The sequence below is a fragment of the Aristolochia californica genome, unplaced genomic scaffold (assembly GCF_029961685.1).
Source record: "Aristolochia californica isolate CCGP_79_NKW_82.1479 unplaced genomic scaffold, dmAriCali1.0.hap1 SCAF_1, whole genome shotgun sequence".
Lineage (NCBI taxonomy): Eukaryota > Viridiplantae > Streptophyta > Magnoliopsida > Piperales > Aristolochiaceae > Aristolochia > Aristolochia californica.
The window spans coordinates 55,912,640-55,933,949 of NW_027181770.1; the positions used below are offsets into that span (position 1 = coordinate 55,912,640).

Below are 21,310 nucleotides of genomic sequence, written 5' to 3' on the forward strand. Positions count from 1 at the left end.
GCTTACTGCAATTACTGGTCAAATTGATACAGAATCGGAAACAGCAGCTTCCTGGAACATTGTGTTTGTACATAAATCAAAGTGCAAACCAGAGACAGAAGCGTGCTTATTGGCCGCTGAAATTGTAACGATTAAAATTTAAAAGGGAAGAATGGGGAAGAATCGACCTCGAAGCTTTGTGATAACTTAAGTAACATGACCCAGAATCGAACTACTAAACTATTAGAGATTAAAACCAACGATTGAAGTTCATACACAACAGACAGAACCGAGAAACCAGATGAAAAGCAGTACATAGAACATAACACCCACTCCAGCTAAATAGACTCGAGAGAGACGGACACACGAGCACCACCAGAAGATCACTTTTCGCTGGTTCTAGTGACCTCCACGGAGCCGGAGTACAAGATGAAGGGTCGATTCCTTCTGAATATTGTAATCTGCAAGGGTTCGACCATCCTCGAGCTGCTTCCCAGCAAAGATGAGCCTCTGCTGGTCTGGTGGAATACCCTCTTTATCTTGTATCTTCGCCTTCACGTTGTCTATTGTGTCCGAGCTCTCAACCTCCAGCGTTATCGTCTTCCCTGTCAAAGTCTTCACAAATATCTGCATTCCTCCACGCAATCGAAGAACTAAATGCAGGGTCGACTCCTTCTGTATGTTGTAGTCAGCGAGAGTTCTCCCGTCCTCCAGCTGCTTCCCAGCAAATATCAGCCTCTGCTGGTCAGGAGGAATTCCCTCCTTGTCTTGAATCTTCGCCTTCACATTGTCAATGGTGTCCGAACTCTCCACCTCAAGAGTGATGGTCTTTCCAGTGAGAGTCTTAACAAAGATCTGCATGCCTCCACGAAGCCTCAGAACCAGATGAAGGGTGGATTCCTTCTGAATGTTGTAATCTGCCAATGTCCTGCCATCCTCCAGTTGCTTACCGGCAAAGATAAGCCTCTGCTGGTCCGGAGGAATGCCCTCCTTGTCCTGAATCTTTGCCTTGACGTTATCAATCGTATCAGAGCTCTCCACCTCGAGAGTGATAGTCTTTCCGGTAAGAGTCTTCACAAAGATCTGCATGCCACCACGAAGACGTAAAACTAGATGCAGAGTGGATTCCTTCTGAATGTTGTAGTCAGCCAATGTCCTGCCATCTTCGAGTTGCTTCCCAGCAAAGATAAGCCTCTGCTGGTCCGGAGGGATGCCCTCCTTGTCCTGTATTTTGGCCTTGACATTATCAATAGTGTCAGAACTCTCAACCTCAAGGGTTATGGTCTTGCCAGTGAGAGTTTTGACAAAGATTTGCATTCCTCCCCTCAGGCGAAGAACAAGGTGAAGGGTGGATTCCTTCTGAATATTGTAGTCGGCCAATGTCCGACCATCCTCGAGCTGTTTGCCGGCAAAGATAAGCCTTTGCTGGTCAGGAGGAATGCCCTCCTTGTCTTGGATCTTAGCCTTGACGTTGTCGATGGTATCAGAACTCTCGACTTCGAGAGTGATGGTTTTCCCAGTGAGAGTTTTCACAAAGATCTGCATCTGTAACATGAAACGAAAGAGACCAGATTAGATAAAGTAGAGAAAATACTAAGGAGATAAAACAGCTTCAGTAAAAAAAAGTAAGGAAGCTTCTGCAGAAGAGGAATCTATAAATCAAACATGTCAAAATACTCCCTAAAAATTTAACCACAGAATTGAAAATCCAACAGGAATTGCTAGAAAGCTTCTGCAGAAGAGAAATCGACTAATCAAACATGTCAAAGTACTCAACAATCCAAAAGGAATAACTAGGAAAATAATTCAAAGCAGTATATGGCGTGCAAAGATCCAAGTAAAGAAACTGAATTCACAACTTCGATAAACAAACATCCCTTTGAAATAGGAAGAGCAGACCATCAAATCGAACAATTTAACAGGAAGATCATAAGAAAATAATAACTGAACGAAGACCAGAAACATCACAAAAGACGAAACGGAGGCATCGAACTATTTACGAGGAAAATCATCATAAAATAAAAATTCAACGAAGACTAGAAAAGAAGAAAAGAAGAAACGGATTTTTTTCTGATTCTGTCATATCAACGCGTAGTAATCTTTTCGTAGATAAAAAAAAAAAAAAGAAGCAATGATCAACACGAAACAAAAACAGACTGTTCCTCACAGAAAAAAGGGCAAAATCAAACAAAACCGAAGATAAAAGAATTTCCGCAAGAAACTAACATGGTAGGAGATGGAAAAACGCTGATCAAATATCATCAACAAAAAGAAACAAGAAAAAGATAAAATAATTACATATAAAAAAAAAGCAATTAGACCGCTAGATCAGATGCTTAACGGACCACCAAAGAACTCATCAATCAACAACAAACCAGTGAACGAGAGATTAAAAAAGAAGAATCGAGAAACAACACCATACCTTGATCGGGACTACGAAAGAAACTAAATGTATTCGGAGAAGTAGAATATAAGAAGAAGCGGCGCACGAAGATGGATAGAGGAAGAGAGTATTTATAGGGGAGGAGGGAGTAGGTCGGTAGGGTCGATCCAAGGCAGGTTAGGAGGGTTATCGATTTGCGCGGCTTCCACGTCTCCCTTCCGTGTCCATGACCGTCAACCCTTCATACGGAAAGTAGTTTCCGACTTTTCTGCCCGGAAGAACGAGTGGTTAGGAATTGAAGGTATTTTTGTATTTAGATTAAAAGAATTACCGTAGACGTGATAAATCCGTCTAACCTCCATCACAAATTTCCAAGATCCTGTCTCTAATGTCTATGATCCGATGGCTATTCAAAGTTGCTATTTATTTTTCTTTTTTTACATTTAAAAAATTCCACAGAGTCTTCTATTGTCTATCAGCCGATTCATTTTGGTGCACACTTGGAAATGATTTGGAGCTTGTCTAAGATAAATGCAATTGAGAGGAACGGTGAAGATATGCGAAAACTATATTTTTTTCTCTCAAAATTTTGTTGAATAAGGAATTTCAAGATGGAATGCTTAGAATTGAGTAGGATTGCTAATAAATGTTCATTAACTTCTCAAGTAAATATTTAGTAGGATATTTATAAGTTCTTCAAACCATACTAATCATTTTATACCCATTTTTAAAAAAATTGATTGATTAATTGTGCATAACAACTATATTTTTGTTAGAAATGGTTTACTGATTGTTAGTGCAATAGTGACTGATTGATCATACGTTGCCATTCCTAGCTATGCAATACAAATATGATCAATAAATATAAGGATGTTGATCGATCATGCTTTGTGTCCCCAAATGACATTGTTCTGCCTCATCGATTATTGCTATAATGGTTGACCGATTATGTTTTACATATTTTGTCTGCATGGACAAGTATGATCGATCAGTCTAAGAGTGAATGATCGATTATGCTTTATAGCATAATTTGGTGTTGTTCTAGTTGATCGGTCATTGGCAAGTACCGATCGGTTAATCCAATGCTAGTAGAGATCCTTTTTCTCCGTTTCGATGACAGTCCGTTTTTGGTGAAACTGTTCCTGAAGATTCTCGTTCAGAAGAGCACCTGACTTTTTTAATTTTAAAATTCTTCAATGATCCAATGGAATAGCCAACCAAAAAATGAATAGAGAGAGGCATCTACAAATAATACACAAGAGGGTAAAAAGAAGCACCTCCCTCTTCCAGAAAATACAAAATTACATTTCCCCGATATTGTCACCAGTGCTCAGAAATATATTTACATGAGTCCGTCCGTCCATTATTTCAGCTTATTTCTGTGCCTGCAATCCTGTAAGAAAAGCAGCAGGACTTGTTGCGAGTTTGTTCTCCAGTGGACTAAATGGCGTGTGATCAAGCCTTTGCATCGTCTTCTTTACGGAACGTAAGCTAGCAAGATGGCCGCTTCTCTGGCTGTTGCAAATGGGGAGTTTGCTCACTTGAATAGTCTGTTCTTTCTCTCTTGCCACAGGAGCTCCAGTGGGATCCTTTTAAGAAAAACAAAATGAAGATTTAAAATGGGTCGATCAGTTAAAGCTAAATAATTTGAAGTAAAAAAGGATGTGGAGGAACTAACTCCCAGCATTAGAAAGGCAAAAGCTTGCTTCTGGTTTTCTTCACCACAATGGTATTCAATCTGCTTCCGCAAGTCTGCCAGACTAGAATTGTTCAATACCTTCAGCTTAGTGATGAACTTCCCCCCACATTCTTTAGTTGCCTCCCATTTCACATAAACATCAACAAGTCCATCCACACTCTCATTCCCTGGTCTTTGGTTCTCCTTTGATTCTTGAATCGTTTCAGATAGAATTCCGATTTTGCTCAACTGGGTATCTACTGGTTTCATCTCATTTTCTACCCTGGCCATGTTGTTTTCAGCAGTGTGTGCCTTCAGGATTCCATCAGATGTGAAAATGCTGTCATGAGATGAGAGCTCTGGACACTCAGAAAGTTCCCTGAGTATTGTTTTTGTAGCGGGTTCCTCAAGAACAGACATAGGCATAGGAGACAATCTGATGTCCGTGGCTTCAGTGGGCTTCTTCTTGGTTGGACTAGGGGTTCCAACATTTTGAGAAAGCTCCCTGTGGTTCCCACAGAGCATGAAAATGTTTTGGATCCTTGTTCTTCTAGCAGAGGATGGATCTTTCTCTGACCTGCTTTTGTCGGAGCGGCTCAGGTCTCTTCCAAATGAATTTGGTGTCCGGTTAGGAGAATCAATAAAGGAAGCTGCTCCCGGAGTCGACGTCTCTTCCACTACTTCTTTCTCTACCTCATCATCATCTCCTTCCTCTTCCTCTTCATCTGCCTCAAAGACAGTACTCAAGCAAACCTTCTCTGGATATTTCGGGCAAACAGCATCATCTTCTTCAGCATCCCATAAACAGGGATTCGATTCCAAATTCGTTTTCGCACTACCAACTTGATAAAACACATCGTTTACTTCTCTCACATCTTGAACCTGAATAGCTGGTTGCTCTTCCATATCCAAGTCCATTGATTTCTCCATTCCTTGGTCCCCATTAGCATAAATTTCTGATAGCCTTCTTATGAAGTTGTTTCCATCAACGGCCTCGTGCCCTGTCTCACCATCATATCCTCCCTTTGCCCTCCATAACTCAGACTCGATCTCCTCCAATCTTTGTCGAAGCATCTCGACTTCCTCCTGCTGTTGTAAAATCGTCTCTTCCATTCTCCTCTTTCCCACTTCTACAATCTCATTTGCAATTTTCTGACACTCCTCCAGCTTCCTTTCTAACTCCATTTTTAGAAGCCCGGTCCTCTCCTGAACCTTAACATTGATTTCTTCTTCACTACTTGCTTCAAGCTTAGCTCTGAGCTCAGCGATTTCTTTTTCTTTCCATGATAGTTCTTGCTGGGCTTCATCACGTTCCTTCGCCTTCTGCTTGTTCTCCATCTGTAGTTTAAATATGAACTGGTCCATGGCAGCAATCCTTGAACCCAGAACCAGAGTTGCAGAATCCTCCGTTTTATCCTTGGCGGGAGTATTGCTTCCACGAACTATGCACTTAGCTTTTGCTCCATACTCGAGTGTGGCTATGGTTTTATGCATATCTTTAGGGTCAGGGTTTGCGCATAAAATCATCAGAATCTTTGATTTATCATCCTCAAAGGAATCCTGAGAAAGCAAAAAGAGTTAAAGAGATACCAATTCCTCCATTGTCAAGACTTAGGGAAATGCCTCTCTGAAGGTTAATACCTGCAGCAGCATGGTTAATTTGCTATCTCTGAATGGCACATGAGAATCCCCGTTCGCAATGGATTCAACAACTCTTCTTAAAGCTATATTTCCTTGGTTGATCTTACCTGTCTACAGATTTAATTCACACATTTGTTGTTCGGAGTCAAGAATCAGCGGAATCTACAGATTAAGCGGAGAATATAACAAGTGGTCGATAATATTTGCCAAAGTTCAGAAGATTTACCTGCATTTTAGCCTCAAAACCAGTTTGGCCAGCTTGATCAATATTTTCAGAACCCGCCATGTCAACAAGCATTAATCTCCCACCCACAGAAGGGACATCCAAGATTATCTGCAAAATTTTGCAGGGTAATTATGGGATCATACGGACAGTCAAATTAACACAGAAAGAGAAAAGAAACAGACCATGCAGTGACTTCGTGAGCTCCTTTCATTGCAAAGTGTACTTTTAATAATTCTTCGTTTTTCTACTTTTGCAACTTCACGAGATATCTTCCCAGCTTCATTTCCAGATATGAAAGTTGCATGCTTTGCCTTGCCCCCCATCACCTCCAACCTTGCCTACAAACAACAATAAATAATATTAATGTCCACAATCAAGAAGGATAATTCGTATTTCTTAAACAACAATGTTGAGTATGTGGCTCATACATGAGGTTGGGGGATATTTTTGTACAGGAGTATTTATATCTTTTTTACAAAAATACATCTAGGGTTTAGTATAAATATGTATTATATAACCCTAATTGAAATTAGTGCATTTTCCGGCCGTCACTCCGATGGACGTAGGCACACTATTGAACCACCGTAAAAATTATTTTGTCTTCATCATTTTTCTTTTGTTGCTGGTGCATCTCGAGGACTGCAGGTGCACGATGTGTACACTTGAGGACTTCTTTTGCACAGACGCCCAGGCTTCTCACGCCGTGCTCGAAATCCAGATTTTTCGCACGGAAAACCCAAGTTAAGCTATGATAACTGGGGTTTCTTCTGCAAAATTTGACATGACGAAATTCAACGGAATTGGGAATTTTGGATTATGGCAGAGGAGGGTGAAGGACCTGGTTAGTCCAATAGGGCATGTTAAAGGCACTATACAGAAAACAACCGGCAGGAATGGATGACATGGATTGAAAAGAAATGGAAGTGAAGCTTGTGGCGACTATTAGGCTTTGTCTGGCTGATAACATGATATATCACATCATGGATGAGGAATCACCGGCGGAAGTTTGGTTGAAACTGGAAAGTCGGTATCTGTCCAAGTCGTTGACGAACAAGCTCTATCTTAAGCAAAAGCTATATGGTCTTAAGATGTCAGAGGGCTCGAATCTGAGCCAGCATATCAACGTTTTCAATCAGCTCATTAGTGATTTGAGGCAGGTTGATGTGAAGTTTGAAGACGAAGACAAGGCGTTAATGTTGCTAAATTCCCTACCGAATTCTCCTATATACGAAAATTTGGTTACGACTTTGATGAGGGGAAAATAAACTCTCGAATTAGAGGATATCACAAGTGTTCTATTAGGCTTCCATCAGAGAAAGAAAGCCAATGATGAGACTTGTGGTGAAGGGTAACCAGGAACATGGAAGAAACAAGTCTCGGAGTAAATCAAGTAACAACAAATCTCGGTCTAAATCCAGGAAGAGGAAGTATATCACGTGTTTTAAGTGCGGGAGAAAAAGGGGCACATAAAATGGGATTGTCTAGAGAAAAAGAAAGGGAATACAGAAAACAAAGAGCGTCCATCAAAGTCTGCGAATGTAGTAGAAGAAGAAGACTCATAGAGTGGTGACGGGATATGTTTTCTGTTTCATCCAGTTCAAATCATCTCAGAGATTATTGGATTCGGCATGCTCTAATCACATGACACCAAATAAAGATTGGCTTCACACCTACAGGTTAGTAAACTCTGGTTCTATTCTGATGGGTAATGACGCTTCATGCAAAGTTGTTGGAATAGGGAGTATACAAATTAAAATGTTTGATGGTGTGGTTAGAACGTTGTGTGATGTTAGACATATACCGGATTTAAGAAAGAATCTAATTTCATTGGGCACTTTAGATTGTATTGGATATAGTAACAAATCTGCAAGTGGAATAATGAAAGTGAGTAAAGGTGTTTTAAAAGTGATGAAGGGGACAGAAAATATCTGGAAATATCTATACACTGCAAGGTACCACAACTGTAGGTGGAGTTGCAGCTGTAGAGTCCGAGTCAGACTATACAGTCTTGTGGCATATGCGGTTAGGTCATATGGGAGTGCGTGGGATGATGGAGCTTCATAAAAGAAATCCATTGAAGGGTTTCAAAACATGCAAGCTTGATTTCTGCAAGTTTTGTGTTCTTGGGAAACAGAATAAGGTGCAGTTCAAGGCAGCCACACACAAGTCAGAGGAGATTCTTGACTATGTTCAGTCAGATGTTTGGGGGCCAGTAAGAGTAGCATCCCGAGGAGGACACATGTATTTCGTGACCTTTATTGATGACTACTCATGAAAGGTTTGGGTGTACTTCATGCAACACAAATCAGATGCGTTTGCTAAGTTCAAGTTGTGGAAAACTGAAGTAGAAAACCAGATAGGGAAGAAGATTAAATGCCACAGGTCAGACAATGGTATTGAGTACACAGACTCAAAGTTCAAGGATTTGTCTGAGCAGCATGGAATTAAGAGACACTTCACAGTACGCAAGACACCACAACAGAATAGTGTGGCGGAAAGGATGAACAGAACTATAGCTGAAAAAGTTCGATGTCTCAGGTTGAATGCAGGGCTTGCAAAAAACTTCTGGGCAAAAGCAGTGAATATGGAATGTTTCTTAATTAACAGATCACCTAGAGCAACACCAGATGGGAAAGTATCAGATGAGGAGTAGACAGGCAGTGAGGTAGACTACTCTGGCTTGAGAGTGTTTGGTTGTCCAGCCTATGTACATGTTTCTAGTGAGGAGAGGTCGAAGCTTGATGCGAAGTCTAGACAGTGTATCTTTTTGGGCTATCAGAAAGGGGTGAAAGGCTTCAAGCTCTGGGATCCGAAGGCAAACAAGACAGTGATCAATAGAGATGTGGTTTTTTATGAAAAAACCATTTGTAGCGTACTCAGGAAGAAGAGAAATAGGTGCCAGAAAATTGCAGCACCAATGAGCATGTGGTGCAGGTGGAGCTAGAGAACCATGGTAGAGAAGAGGATTCTCAGCATGCAGAAAGTTTTAGCTCAGGTGATCAGCAACTTCACCATATAGCCACAGATAGACCTAAACGCACTATCAAGCTACCAGGTATGGTTTTGAATATTTTGGTTTCTTATGTGCTTATTACTAGTAGCCAGGATCCTACTACTTTTCAGGAGGCAGTACAAAGCCAAGAGAAAAGTAGATGGATGGGTGTTATGATGGAGGAGATGGAGTCTCTGCATAAGAACCAAACATGGGAGTTGGTGGAGCTTCCCAAGGGGAAGAAAGCGATAAGGTGCGAATGGGTGCATAAGAAGAAAGAAGCAGTATCAGAAAAAAAAAAGGTGGGGAAATTCAAGGCTCGTCTAGTAGCAAAGGGTTACTCATAGAGGAAAGGGGTTGACTATGATGAGGTCTTCTCCTCTGTGGTTAGACATACCTACATCATGGCAATGTTGGCATTAGTAGCACATTCAAACATGCAGTTGGAGCAGATGGATGTAAAAACAACTTTCCTTCATGGTGACTTGGAGGAATAGATTTACATGGTGCAGCCAGAAGGGTTTAGTCACTCTGGACAGGAACATTTGGTATGTAATTTGAAGAAATCACTTTGTGGCTGAAGCAGTCTCCAACAAACGATTTGACTCTTACATGATCCGGATTGGCTACAAAAGGTGTGAGTATGATTGTTGTGTTTATGTGAAAAGCCTTGATGATAATTTTTTTATTTTTCTGCTACTCTATATGGATGATATGTTGATTGCTGCAAAGAGTATGAGTGAAGTCAACAAGTTGAAGACTTTGTTGAAAAAATAATTTGACATGAAGGATTTGGGTGCAGCCAAGAAGATTCTTGGGATGGAGATTCGGAGGAACGGAGCTTCCAGAAGATTATAGCTATCTTAGCATAGTTATGTTGAGAAGGTGTTGGATAGGTTCAACATGGGTAATGCAAAACCACTAAGTACACCTTTGGCGAATCATTTCAGATTGTCTAACACTCAGTGCTCGAAGACAGATGATGAAGTTCATGACATGTCAAAGGTCCCATATACCAGTGTAGTGGGGTGTTTAATGTATGCTATGGTCTGTACAAGACCAGATTTGACACAAGCTGTCAGCGTGGTTAGCAAGTTTCTTTCAAATCCAGGTCGACAGCATTGGGATGCAGTCAAGTGAATTTTCAGATACTTGAGGGGTACTACAAACTGTGGCATCATGTTTAGCAAACAACAGAGTGTTCCTTCAGTTGTGGGATATGTGGATGCAGACTATACATGGGACTTGGATGACAGGAGGTCTACCACAGGTTATGTATTTACTCTTGTGGGAGGGCCTATTTGTTGGAAGTCCATAGTACAATTTATAGTTGCACTATCTACTACTGAGTCAGAGTATATGGCAGTAGCTGAGGTTGCAAAGGAGGCTTTGTGGCTTACAGAGTTGGTCAAGGAGCTGGGTGTCCAGCAAGGTGGAGTCCAATTGCATTGTGATAGTCAGTGTCATTTATTTAGCAAAGAACCAGGTGTATCATACAAGGACCAAACACATAGATGTGAGGTTTCACAGGATCAGGGAATTGGTTTCATCAGGAGAACTACTGTTTGAAACAGTTCACACTTCTGAGAATGCAGCAGACATGTTGACAAAGCATGTTATTACAGATAAGTTCAAGCATTGCTTGGACTTGATAAATGTCTCCAGTTACTAGATGAGAGACGACCCCAACCTATTGTTCCAAGTGGAGTCCTAAGTTATGCTTTCTTTTTTTTAAGGGGTAAATATTCGCCAAGGTGGAGATTGTTGAGTATATGGCTCATACATGAGGTTGGGGGATATTTTTGTATAGGGGTATTTGTGTTTTTTCTATACAAATACGTCTAAGGTTTAGTATAAATACGTATTATGTAACCCTAATTGAAATTAGTGCATTTTCCGGCCGTCACTCCTATGGACGTAGGCACACTACTGAACCACCATAAAAAAAAATGTCTTCTTCATTTTTCTTTTGCTTCTACGCACAACAAACAATAATGCCACAATCAAGAAGAATGATTCATATTTCTTTCCTCAATTGAAGAAATGGAAGCGTTTCACAGATGCCAGTAAAATGACTGACCTTCAGTCATTTTGCAGAACTGAGCAGAACTATAAAAATAAGCTCCTCTTTTTCTTTTATTAAGGCAAACCATATAGATCCATATCTTTTAGGATCTGGACATTGCTGTCCATGAGGGCATCTGAAGCAATGTTTTTTATTAAACAATAAATTGAAAAAAACATCCAGAGAACGTGCATCCAAAATTCAATCTGTCGATTTAATCAACAGATTTGATCGTAAATCCAATTAATGTAAAAAGATATCATTGACCTACTAATCGTGAAAAAAGAATAGAATTACCTTGGAAGCATTCCCTCTAGGCCATCCGCAGCCTGCTCCACCATTTCCATTACTCGACAAAAGATCATATAATTCTTCGTTATATATCTCTAGAACTGTCACCTGCACGAAAGATTCAAATCCCGTAATCACACCACCATTTTCTTCGTCGCCTTCTCCTAATATATCTCTTAAAGCTCGATAGACTATCCCAGGCTGCTTGGGGCACCCGAACATCGTATGGCTCTTCCCTGAACCCGTCGGTCCGTACATAATAATCGTGCATTTTGCACCGACTTTCACCCCATTGATCCTCGATTCCACGAATTTCTTGTAAAAGCCACCGAGATCTTCGTCTTCGGACATGGAAACCCCATCAAAGCTAAAATTCCGGTACCCCATATCCGTTCGGACCAGAATACTCCGGCCGTCGGAAGAGACCTGCAAGGCCGAACTTTTAACTGTGCTGTCACGGATTCGTCCTATGACTTCAACCGGGTGTTCAGCCGGAGGGGAGTCTTTGTTGGCGACAGAACTTGGGTTGGGAGACGGCTGCGCGATTCTTGGAGTCGTAGCAAGATGGAGACGCTGCTTCGCTTGTGGCGTTCTGGCTGGGGTCCCATGCGATGGAAGAGATTTTGACGATGGGGTCGGGGCCATCGTGGGAGAAGAAACAGAAACAAGGTATTCGATCCGAGTTTTCCCTTCAAAAACGTAGTTGATTCACGCGAGAGAAAAAAAATCAAATGAGCGTTTTGGAACGAGGATGAATCAGAAGCAGAGAGAGAGAGAGAGCTGGAACGGGAATAGGAGGACGAGTCGAGATGGGAAGCCTGCAAGAACGAGAAATTTTCGAAATTCGAACTAAGAAATAGCCGTTACATTCTAAGATGCCCATGTTCGGGAGCTCTCTTTGCCCTAGGGACGCGCTGAGACTCCCACTTGAATTGATTAGTCGAGTGAAAGAGAGAGAGGGAATTTGGGCCACGTCAAGGCCCACATTCGATTTCGATCATTACATCTCGGAGGCCCACATTGCAATTTCTCTTAAGATCTGGACTCCACCGCTCTTTATTGGCCCAAAATTCTTCTTTTGTTAAGCAATCGATTAACCTAAATGATTACTCGATTTTGCTTTCTTTTCTTTTCTTTCCTTCTTTTTCATGTGTGAAAAAAGAAATAAGCAATAAAAAGATATAGGAGTGCCCAATTGCAAACCAACAATGGTCCTATCTCCTTTCTCTCCTTTTTCCATAAAGTTTAATAGAATATAAGCCAGACTAGAGATTCTACTCTGATACCAAATGTTGAAATTTATTTAAAAACTAAAATCGGAAACCAAGATACATACCTCCATTCATGGCAGTCATGGTAGTCATATTTCAGGGATTTCCTGAAAGTCTTTCTATTCTATCCAAATTACAATTAATAGGCAGTTGGAAAACAATTACAACTGTCTCACTATCAATTGACCTACACAACGGGGTTTGGGAGCTCTCCCTATCAACCCTGTTGCTTAATCAACACCCAATGGAAGCTGTTGTTCAGATAGGGCTTAGGGGAGTACTAAACGGGTGACCTAGAGTGAATTGTTATTGAATGATCTACTCATTAATTATTATTTTTTTAATGGGGTTGTTCTTGTCTCTGTCATTCATTGGAAGGAAAATGGGCACCAATTGCTGATAAGAATCAGAAGGATTTCATCATCTTCCCGATGAGCGCGTTTACTGGTGAGGTTTTATCATTTCTTTTGTAGCTGGCATTATCTTAACGAAGTTATTATCAGGAAAGTATTAAAGCTAGTAATGATTTATAGTGAGTTTTTCCAACTTACACAGAGTCAAGGCTTGTCCATAGCTGGGGAGGTCCCAACCTCCCTTCTTCAAACTTCGAATCAATTGGGCTTCTGGACTGATTCTTCTCATACGTTGATCAGCCATTAAAATCTGCAGCAGATTGATTTTGCCCTAGTCAATATTTCGATTAAAGTTCGCGTGAATTTCTCTGTTCAGGTCAGATCGCATTACGGATCTCACTGTTGCAACTTGCTGTTAACATTCCTTCTGCTTTGTCTGATGGAAATGTTACCTGATTTGACATCGGAGAGGCACTGATGAAGAAGCATTCAATAATGTGAATGGACTTCAAACGAAGAATTTACGCAGTGGAAGAGGTTTTACAGCAAAGTGCAGACCACGATTGGTTGATTCATGAGTGGGCTCCAAGTAGGCGAAAGAGAAAGGAGCTCACAGACATGGCTGACGCTTGAAGTGGACGTGAGGGCAGTCGAGAAACCGGACACGTACAGTAGTAAATCCGACCCGGCGATTACGGATTCATCGCAGGCGCCCATTTCGGCAGGTGGCTGACTGCCTTCAACCTTTTTTTTTTTTTTTGCCTTTGTCGGATGCAACGATTAAGAATTATACAGTCTACGCGGTTTTGTTTTTGTTTATCTCGCACATCTGATACGCCGGGGACTCGGCCCTGATCCTGGAGACCTATCAGTCTAAAACCAAAGAACAGTGAAAAGACCTTTTGTTGGTGAAGTCTCAGATCCAGACAAAGAATGATTGTGTCGCACGTCTGGAGCAAAGACACCGGCATTATAAATTTCTTTTCTACTATTTATTACATCTTTGGTGGTAACTGGCAGGAGTCAAAATCAAACTCGTGTCTTCCGTTTAATCTCTTACAGAAATCAACTTCCCCAGTTACAGCAGATTTGAGACGACTCTCGAACGTCATGATGTTGCTTCTAAATTTTCAACGAGGGTGTTAGCGGCTTTGATTTCTTTCCTGAATCCTCGTAATTAAAACCCGAAAAGAGAGAAAAGAAGAAGATAACAAGAAAAGGAGCGACAACGAAGGATATTCGAGAACGTTGTCCCTAGATCTGGTATGGACCGCCTCTTTCTCCTCAATCCATCTTCTTCTATGTTCATACCGTTATGCTTTTATCGATAAAAATTAAAATCTGCTGAAGATGTTGAATTACTTCTTCAGAAATCTTCTTTATAATCTGTAAAAACGACAGCCCGGTAATGTCCGGCCGCGAGCTTATGCATCAAAGTAGGGCAGAGGAAAGCAAAGGAAGCTTTGAGGACCACGGCCGGCCTGTTCATACTGGGTCCGTTACAGCTAACTGCTCTGCATTAAAATATTATTTATTTAAGCTTTTATTTTATCAGATTCATTGTCAAAAGTGCAAAAGCTTGATAAGACGCTTGCTGTGGCTCACATGGCAGGGAAAGATGTCAAAAAAGCTCCATGTGACATTGTTACTTCCCTTTTTGTCTGTAAATGAAATCGCACAGAGGACCGCGAGAAGCTGTCCATCTTGAGACATGAACCAATCAATAAAAGCAATCAAGATCGCTCGGTCAAACTCTTCACAAATTGCATATACGTCGAGGATTAATCTCAAGAGAGTATTGACGCGCTTCTCAACGGAAGGATTTGTCTGTATGATGATGCCAGCAGCACCGATGATGGATCATTTGAAGTTTGAATTTCTTAAAATTTCTCGTTGATCTAGAATGAATATGATTGTCGAACTCCAGTTGTGCAAGGGCGGCCAGTGGTAATTAGCCACCTTGCTATCTCTCGCTTCTTGTATTATCTTATTGCTCGAGGGATTTTGTCTTATTTGCGTGATTTTCAGAGCGTTTTTCCCGTAGCGGAGAAAAAACTAAAACAGAGGGGAGCACAGATATAAAAGGAAAATCAATAAATCATGCTTCAAGTTATCTGAAGTCATAATCTTGTTGATACTCTGCAGTGCATCACGCGTTTCAGAAATTGCCATAGAAGGCACCTCTATAATCGAATTACCCATTTTAGCTCTGCCTCTGTTAGACACAAGAGAAAATCTATTTAGTCCAGCGACGGAGGGAGGGAAAAATTGTAGAGAGAGATGGCTGGAGGGGGAGAAGGAGAGTCGACGTCGTTGGAGTTTACTCCGACGTGGGTGGTGGCTGCTGTTTGCTCTGTTATCGTCGCCATATCTCTGGCGGTTGAAAGGATCCTTCATTTTCTCGGAAAGGTGAGCATGTTTGAGCTTGGAGAGGTGGTGGTGGAATTTTATGCTCTTGTTTCTGAAATTTGTGATTTGTCTGTTTTGTAGTATTTGAAGAAGAAGAACCAGAAGCCCCTCTTTGAAGCATTACAAAAAGTGAAAGAAGGTTGGATTTTCTACCTCTTAACTGGAAAGATTTCGTTTTTCCATTAAATGTTTCTGTATCCGCATTTTGTCTATCTCTACCCAGTCCATGTTTATAATTAATGGAAACCTGATAATCTCTGATGTTTCTTTCGGGCAGAGTTGATGCTTCTGGGTTTCATTTCCCTTCTTTTGACTGTCCTCCAAGGGGCAATCGGCCGCATATGCATTCCGGAGCATCTCACCAAACACCTTCTGCCTTGCAAAAAGGAAGACCAAAATACTGAGAAAGTTACAGGACACTTCCAAAATTTCATATACTCCGGCATCTTCGGCAGTGGAAGGCGCCTCCTTGCTGAATCAGCCGGTAAAATCCATTGCAAACCGGTAATCTCTTCATCATCATATATAGTCCTCGAATTTCCACACTTACTTTTTGAAGTGACAAGTACTTCGAGCTACGTCTTTGGAGGAAGTGAGGAAGTAAGTATTGAATGCGTTTGCTCTGTGTTATGGTCTCAGGGCAAGGTTCCTGCGTTATCTCTTGAAGCCTTACATCAACTTCACATTTTCATTTTTGTCCTGGCAATAGTCCATGTGGTTTTCTGTCTTGTAACCATGATTCTGGGAGGGGCAAAGGTAATTTGGTCCCAACTGTTCAACCTTGTTTTGCTACTGCTATCGATTTCCTGTGATGACTCACGTCCTTATATTATTATTGTTCTGATGTTCTAGATTCAACAATGGAAAAACTGGGAGGACTCTATTGCCAAGGAAAATTACGATACTAACAAGGGTACTACTTTCTAATATCTAAAGAATGCTCCTCTTGCATGCTACGTATTACTTTTTGTCAACAAAAAGTTCCTTATTGTTCATGCAATTACTATCTATATGCTCTCTGTGTAATTCAACATGTTTCTGATCAACATGTGCAGTTCTGAAAGACAAGGTCACCCATGTACATCAGCACACTTTTATCAGAGAACACTTCTCGGGCTTTGGAAAAGATTCAGGTTTACTTAGTTGGCTGGTAGGTGAAATCATGTATTGTGATTAATGGGGCACTTACTGAATTGAAGTGTAAAAGCAAAGCATAAAAGCACCCTTTAGTAGGTGGCTCAGATGTTTTTCAACTACTGATGAGATCAATTCTTGGCTTAATGTTGCTGTTGCTTGCTATTATTGTTTGCTCTGCATGATGAAAGATTCCTCAGCTATTCTTCTAATCTGGTAGTTTCTGTGTTTTTACAGAATTCTTTCATGAAACAATTCTATGCATCTGTGACCAAATCAGACTATGTTACACTGCGACTGGGTTTCATCATGGTATGCTTATGAATACAAGGGCTGCTTACCTTAGATCTGCTTAGCTTAGATTCCTAAATTCTGTTGATTTTTTTGTAGACACATTGCAGGGGAAACCCAAAGTTTAACTTTCATAAATACATGATACGTGCCTTGGAAGCTGACTTCAAAAAGGTTGTTGGTATAAGGTATTACCACTTCCCATGGAGAATCCAAACTGTAACAATACTGTCGTGTGCAGGAAATTTTTTTTTTTTTCATAGTTAGGGACCCTATGGAATACTTCTTCTGATTCTCAAAGTCTTACTTTCCTGCAGTTGGTACCTTTGGGTATTTGTTGTCATTTTCTTGTTGCTGAATGTTGATGGTAAGTTCTGGCTCAGGGTGCACCCTAAATAATGCTCATAGATAGTAATACTAAGACTTCACCTATTTATTTCATGAAATGAAACTGTGCTGCCCTAACTCTAGCACCTTATATCTATGATACTATTCAGTTGCTTATCTGTTTGATTGTGTGCTCAAATTCTTTTAACCTTTTTTTATTCCATCTTGCAGGTTGGCATACTTACTTTTGGATAGCATTCATTCCACTACTTGTATGTAGCCCTGTCCTTGAAATTGTTCTTTCTACTTATGACTTGTATATCTTTTTGCTTGGTCACGTTCCATTTTATCTTTGGTCCGTGTCCCATGTGCTCATTTTAAGACTGGCACTTTGGTTAAACTTGCTAAGGTCTCTCGCCATGGACTTGTAACTGGAAAGTATCTGACAGACAGATTACACGATTGTATTAATGCTGCATTCAAGTGAATTGGTATCTAATATGGCAGATGGAGAGACATTGTAGGTGGGAGATGGCATGCATTTTCACCACTTTTAAGTTTATAGCCGCCAGTTTTGAAAACATAAGCTGGTCTAATAATGGACAGAGTTAATTATCTTGGAAACAAGCCTATACATATTGTTGAAACTTTAACATATGAGACACCATTGGATGGTTAGCTAGGTTCAGACAATAACAGGCTTGCCGTGTAGTTTCGTCTTCCACCAAAATTGAATAGGAAAAACTGGATTAGGCTGGTTCATATAATATATAGCTTTTCAAAAATCGTTTTTTACATGGATACATATACACACACAATTCAGAACCTGTCTTACCCTGTCATGGTTTGCGTGAGTTTCTTTTCATTCTTCAGTATCTTAAAATTTTTACATCTCAAGTCATTTTGTGATCTATCAAATTATTCTTTTTCATGGTTCTCTCATCTGTCCCAAATGAAGTTTTATTCTGTTCAAAAAATTTGGGTTGAACAATTGTTTCCTGTTTAAGATGTGGTTCATTTGATGTTTCACCTTTCGTACAAATTAGATGCTTAAGACAGAAGGAGAATGAATGCACCTTCGAAATCTCACTCACACATGCTCATGAATGCTGCAATTTCGTGTTACCTATTTTGTTAAGAACATATTAGACTTAATAAGAGTAATTTTTCAGCTTCTCCTTGCTGTTGGCACCAAGTTGGAGCATGTAATTACACAGTTGGCCCATGAAGTTGCTGAAAAACATACTGCCATTGAGGGGGAATTGGTGGTTCAGCCTTCGGATGATCACTTCTGGCTCCACCGGCCCAGAATAGTCCTCTACCTGATCCATTTCATCCTCTTTCAAAATGCTTTTGAGATAGCATTTTTCTTCTGGATACTGGTAATTGCCATGTAACATCATTTAGACTTTTCAACATGAATCTTGCATCAATTATGTTGGAAATTTCCGACTTCATTCAGTGTGGAGATCCTCATGGTTTTACATTGCTGTGCAGACAACATATGGCTGGGATTCCTGCATTATGGGACAAGTTCGTTATATAATACCTAGACTTATTATTGGGTAAAACATTGCGTCCTCTCTTTAGTTTCTGTTGGTGAAACTTATTTCTCTAATAGTACATTGGATATAAATGTGTTTTGATTGGCCTCCTATAGGGTGATTATTCAGATACTCTGTAGCTACAGCACCTTACCACTTTATGCAATTGTTACCCAGGTGAGTTGTCTGTTTATTTCACTACTGCCATAAGTTGTGGGAATACTATTTTATGATTAATGCTTCTCCTGATCTCCGTGAAGATGGGAAGTTATTTCAAGAAGGCCATATTCGAAGAGCATGTGCAAGTGGGTCTTGTTGGTTGGGCACAAAAGGTGAAGAAGAGGAAGGGATTGAAGGCTGCTATTGGTGGGGAAGGGTCGACCGAAACAAGGGAAAGGTCTCCTATTGGAATTCCATTGCAAAAGATGGAAAACAGAGAATCTAAAATGGAAGAAGGCATTGCTGCAACAAATGACTCCAAGCCAGCACTCACATGAGACCTTGAGGCAAGTGCCAAGTTTAAGAGTTACAGTGTTGAATCACCAACAACACAGATGACAGTTTATACAATTATCTCAGTTTTGTGGTGGTGGAATCAATTTCCTATTTCCTGATCTTTTTTAATGGAGAAGGGAGAGCTACCCTTCACATCTGGAGTGATACTGTAAAATTAAATATTAATAGCACAACTGTTAAATTTTGGAAATGGTTATAGAAAATTTGATTGTCCCTGTAATTCGGATTGCTTGTTCATGAAACTTCTATTCCAGACTCCAGACAAATGGTGATATCCATGATATTTTGTTGTCGGCAGTAAAATATATGAAACATCAAGGCAATTTCCTTAGTCTTAGACTGGGATAGAGATGGTTTCTCTGGCAGAATTCCCACAGTTGTGGATCAGCAATTGTAGTTCTATTCCTAATGGTATGGTACAGTCAAAAGTGTAAAAGAGGAAGCACTGGCTGATTGCTGAAAAGTGAGAGAAGAAAAGGTACTTAAGAGGAAAAGTATACTAAGCCCAGCACTACTGTTAACTTAGTATTAAATCATAATTCAATACTAATTTATGACATATTATCCCCCCTTTGAGGCACCAAATAAAGCTTGAGAGACAAAATGGAAAGACAAAAGTTAACTTTGCACGCAGGATGGAATCAATTACTACATCTAATCTGTAGTTTCTTCTTCACCCACTTTGGTTTGAGAAAAGCGATGCTAACTCTATGTAGTACCATGCTCTCGAAGTTTTCTCTCCTCCTTTCAAAGAACAGGGTTTAGTACCACTTTAATGCACTGTTTTATGATTTTTCATAAACTGGTTCACAACTCTCACAACAAAGGATATATCTAGGTAACTATAACATAAATCAATTTTCCTACCAATAATCCGTATTGAGTTTTGTCCATGAGAGTAGGACCCTGCGTGTAATGAAGATTATGGTTGATTTATATGGGAGTATCTATTGGTTTAGTAATCATCAAACCATTCTCTTGCAACATATCTAATATAATATTTTCTCTAAAAGAGAGCAATACCTCGCTTTCTATGAGCAACTTCAATCCATGGAAGTACTTGAGGGAGCTCAATCTTTTGTTTGAAAATGTGTGACCAGATATTGTTTAACTTTTTTAATGCATTTGTGATCATCCCTAGATAGTACAATATTATCTACATAGACAACCAAAACCATCATACCAATCTTCCTCTTAAATAGGAACATAAAATGATTATAATGGCTTTTGTAGAACCCAAACTGTATTACTACATTGCTGATCTTTTTGAACTACACCTGTGGACTCTATTTAAGTCCATAAATGGTCTTTATAACTTACATACCTTCCTTGTCTCCCCCTGAGCAACATATTTAGGAGGTTGTTTCATATAAACTTTTTCATGTAAATCACCATACAAAAAGGTATTTTTTACATCAAACTGAAAGAGATATTAACCTCTATTAACTGTCATAGAGACTAAGATACATACCAAAGTGAGTTGGGTCATAGGAGAAAATATCTTAAACACATCAACATCGAATGTCTATGTATATCAATTTGCCACCAGTCATGTTTTGTGTCATTCAATAGAGCCATCAACATTATATTTTATGGTATAAACTCAACGACACCCCTCAATTGATGTTCCAGTCGATGAATCACATAAACGTTAAGTTTCCCAATACATCAAGGCACTCATTTCTTCATCCATAAATTTTTTAGAGAACACATAGCATTTTGCACTGAATAAAGTATAAAGGATGAAGACAATGACATAACAAAGGATTTAAAGGATGAAGATAAAAATTCAAGAGATATATATTTTTGAAATCTGATGAGAAATGCAAGACCGTTTACCTTGCCATGGACTAATAGGCAAGTTCAAATTAGACATAACAGGACCTGCAAGCAAAGAGGAAGACAACTGATCACAAAAAGAAAGTTTTGTAAGTGTAGTGGTTTGAGGCATTGCAAGAGTACGGGATGGTGGTTGCAAACATGAAAAGCAGAGAAGAATCTGATGGAGTTGGTACATCCAAAACAGTGACAAAAACCAGATTGTCTAAAGAAGATAAAAGAAATAGGAAGCTCACTAAAAGAAAAGTTACATCAACTGACACATAAGTCTTCCATTGAATAGGATCATAATATTTATACTTTTTTTGTTGATGAGAGTAGCCCAAAAAGCCGCATTTGATAGATTGAGGTGACAACTTATCAGTTGAAGT

The 21,310-nt window shown here is 40.0% G+C and overlaps 3 protein-coding genes across 3 annotated transcripts; 1 reads left to right on the top strand and 2 right to left on the bottom strand.

Moving 5' to 3' along the window:
- Positions 1–203: 203 nt before the first annotated feature.
- On the bottom strand, positions 204–2,484 carry LOC137951832 (polyubiquitin-like). Its single transcript, XM_068798773.1, has 2 exons — positions 2,402–2,484; positions 204–1,524 (listed from the first exon to the last, which is right to left on the bottom strand). Exon 2 carries the CDS (start codon positions 1,522–1,524, stop codon positions 379–381), a length of 1,146 nt encoding a protein of 381 aa, XP_068654874.1. The 5' UTR covers positions 2,402–2,484; the 3' UTR covers positions 204–378.
- A 1,033-nt stretch (positions 2,485–3,517) lies between these two features.
- On the bottom strand, positions 3,518–12,113 carry LOC137951839 (kinesin-like protein KIN-10A). The gene is made up of 6 exons (XM_068798786.1): positions 11,262–12,113; positions 6,090–6,245; positions 5,908–6,015; positions 5,682–5,792; positions 4,041–5,600; positions 3,518–3,951 (listed from the first exon to the last, which is right to left on the bottom strand). Exons 1-6 carry the CDS (start codon positions 11,898–11,900, stop codon positions 3,736–3,738), a joined length of 2,790 nt encoding a protein of 929 aa, XP_068654887.1. The 5' UTR covers positions 11,901–12,113; the 3' UTR covers positions 3,518–3,735.
- A 1,435-nt stretch (positions 12,114–13,548) lies between these two features.
- On the top strand, positions 13,549–19,372 carry LOC137951847 (MLO-like protein 1). The gene is made up of 18 exons (XM_068798798.1): positions 13,549–13,604; positions 13,942–14,142; positions 14,281–14,373; positions 14,492–14,826; positions 15,025–15,288; positions 15,370–15,427; positions 15,566–15,792; positions 15,928–16,044; positions 16,141–16,201; positions 16,344–16,438; positions 16,660–16,734; positions 16,813–16,901; positions 17,031–17,080; positions 17,272–17,312; positions 18,213–18,422; positions 18,538–18,605; positions 18,701–18,761; positions 18,845–19,372. The coding sequence occupies exons 5-18, from the start codon at positions 15,160–15,162 to the stop codon at positions 19,079–19,081; spliced, it is 1,518 nt and encodes a 505-aa protein (XP_068654899.1). The 5' UTR covers positions 13,549–13,604; positions 13,942–14,142; positions 14,281–14,373; positions 14,492–14,826; positions 15,025–15,159; the 3' UTR covers positions 19,082–19,372.
- The last annotated feature ends 1,938 nt before the right edge of the window (positions 19,373–21,310 follow it).

Coding starts and splice junctions, on each gene's coding strand:
- LOC137951847 (XM_068798798.1), top strand. CDS start 15,160: ATGGCTGGAGGGGGAGAAGGAGAGTCGACGTCGTTGGAGTTTACTCCG. Junction 16,045..16,140: donor TGATTCTGGGAGGGGCAAAG/GTAATTTGGTCC, acceptor CTGATGTTCTAG/ATTCAACAATGGAAAAACTG. Junction 18,606..18,700: donor ATACCTAGACTTATTATTGG/GTAAAACATTGC, acceptor GGCCTCCTATAG/GGTGATTATTCAGATACTCT.
- LOC137951839 (XM_068798786.1), bottom strand. CDS start 11,900: ATGGCCCCGACCCCATCGTCAAAATCTCTTCCATCGCATGGGACCCCA. Junction 6,246..11,261: donor CTAGAGGGAATGCTTCCAAG/GTAATTCTATTC, acceptor TGTTGTTTGTAG/GCAAGGTTGGAGGTGATGGG. Junction 5,601..5,681: donor AATTAACCATGCTGCTGCAG/GTATTAACCTTC, acceptor TTGCTTTCTCAG/GATTCCTTTGAGGATGATAA.
- LOC137951832 (XM_068798773.1), bottom strand. CDS start 1,524: ATGCAGATCTTTGTGAAAACTCTCACTGGGAAAACCATCACTCTCGAA.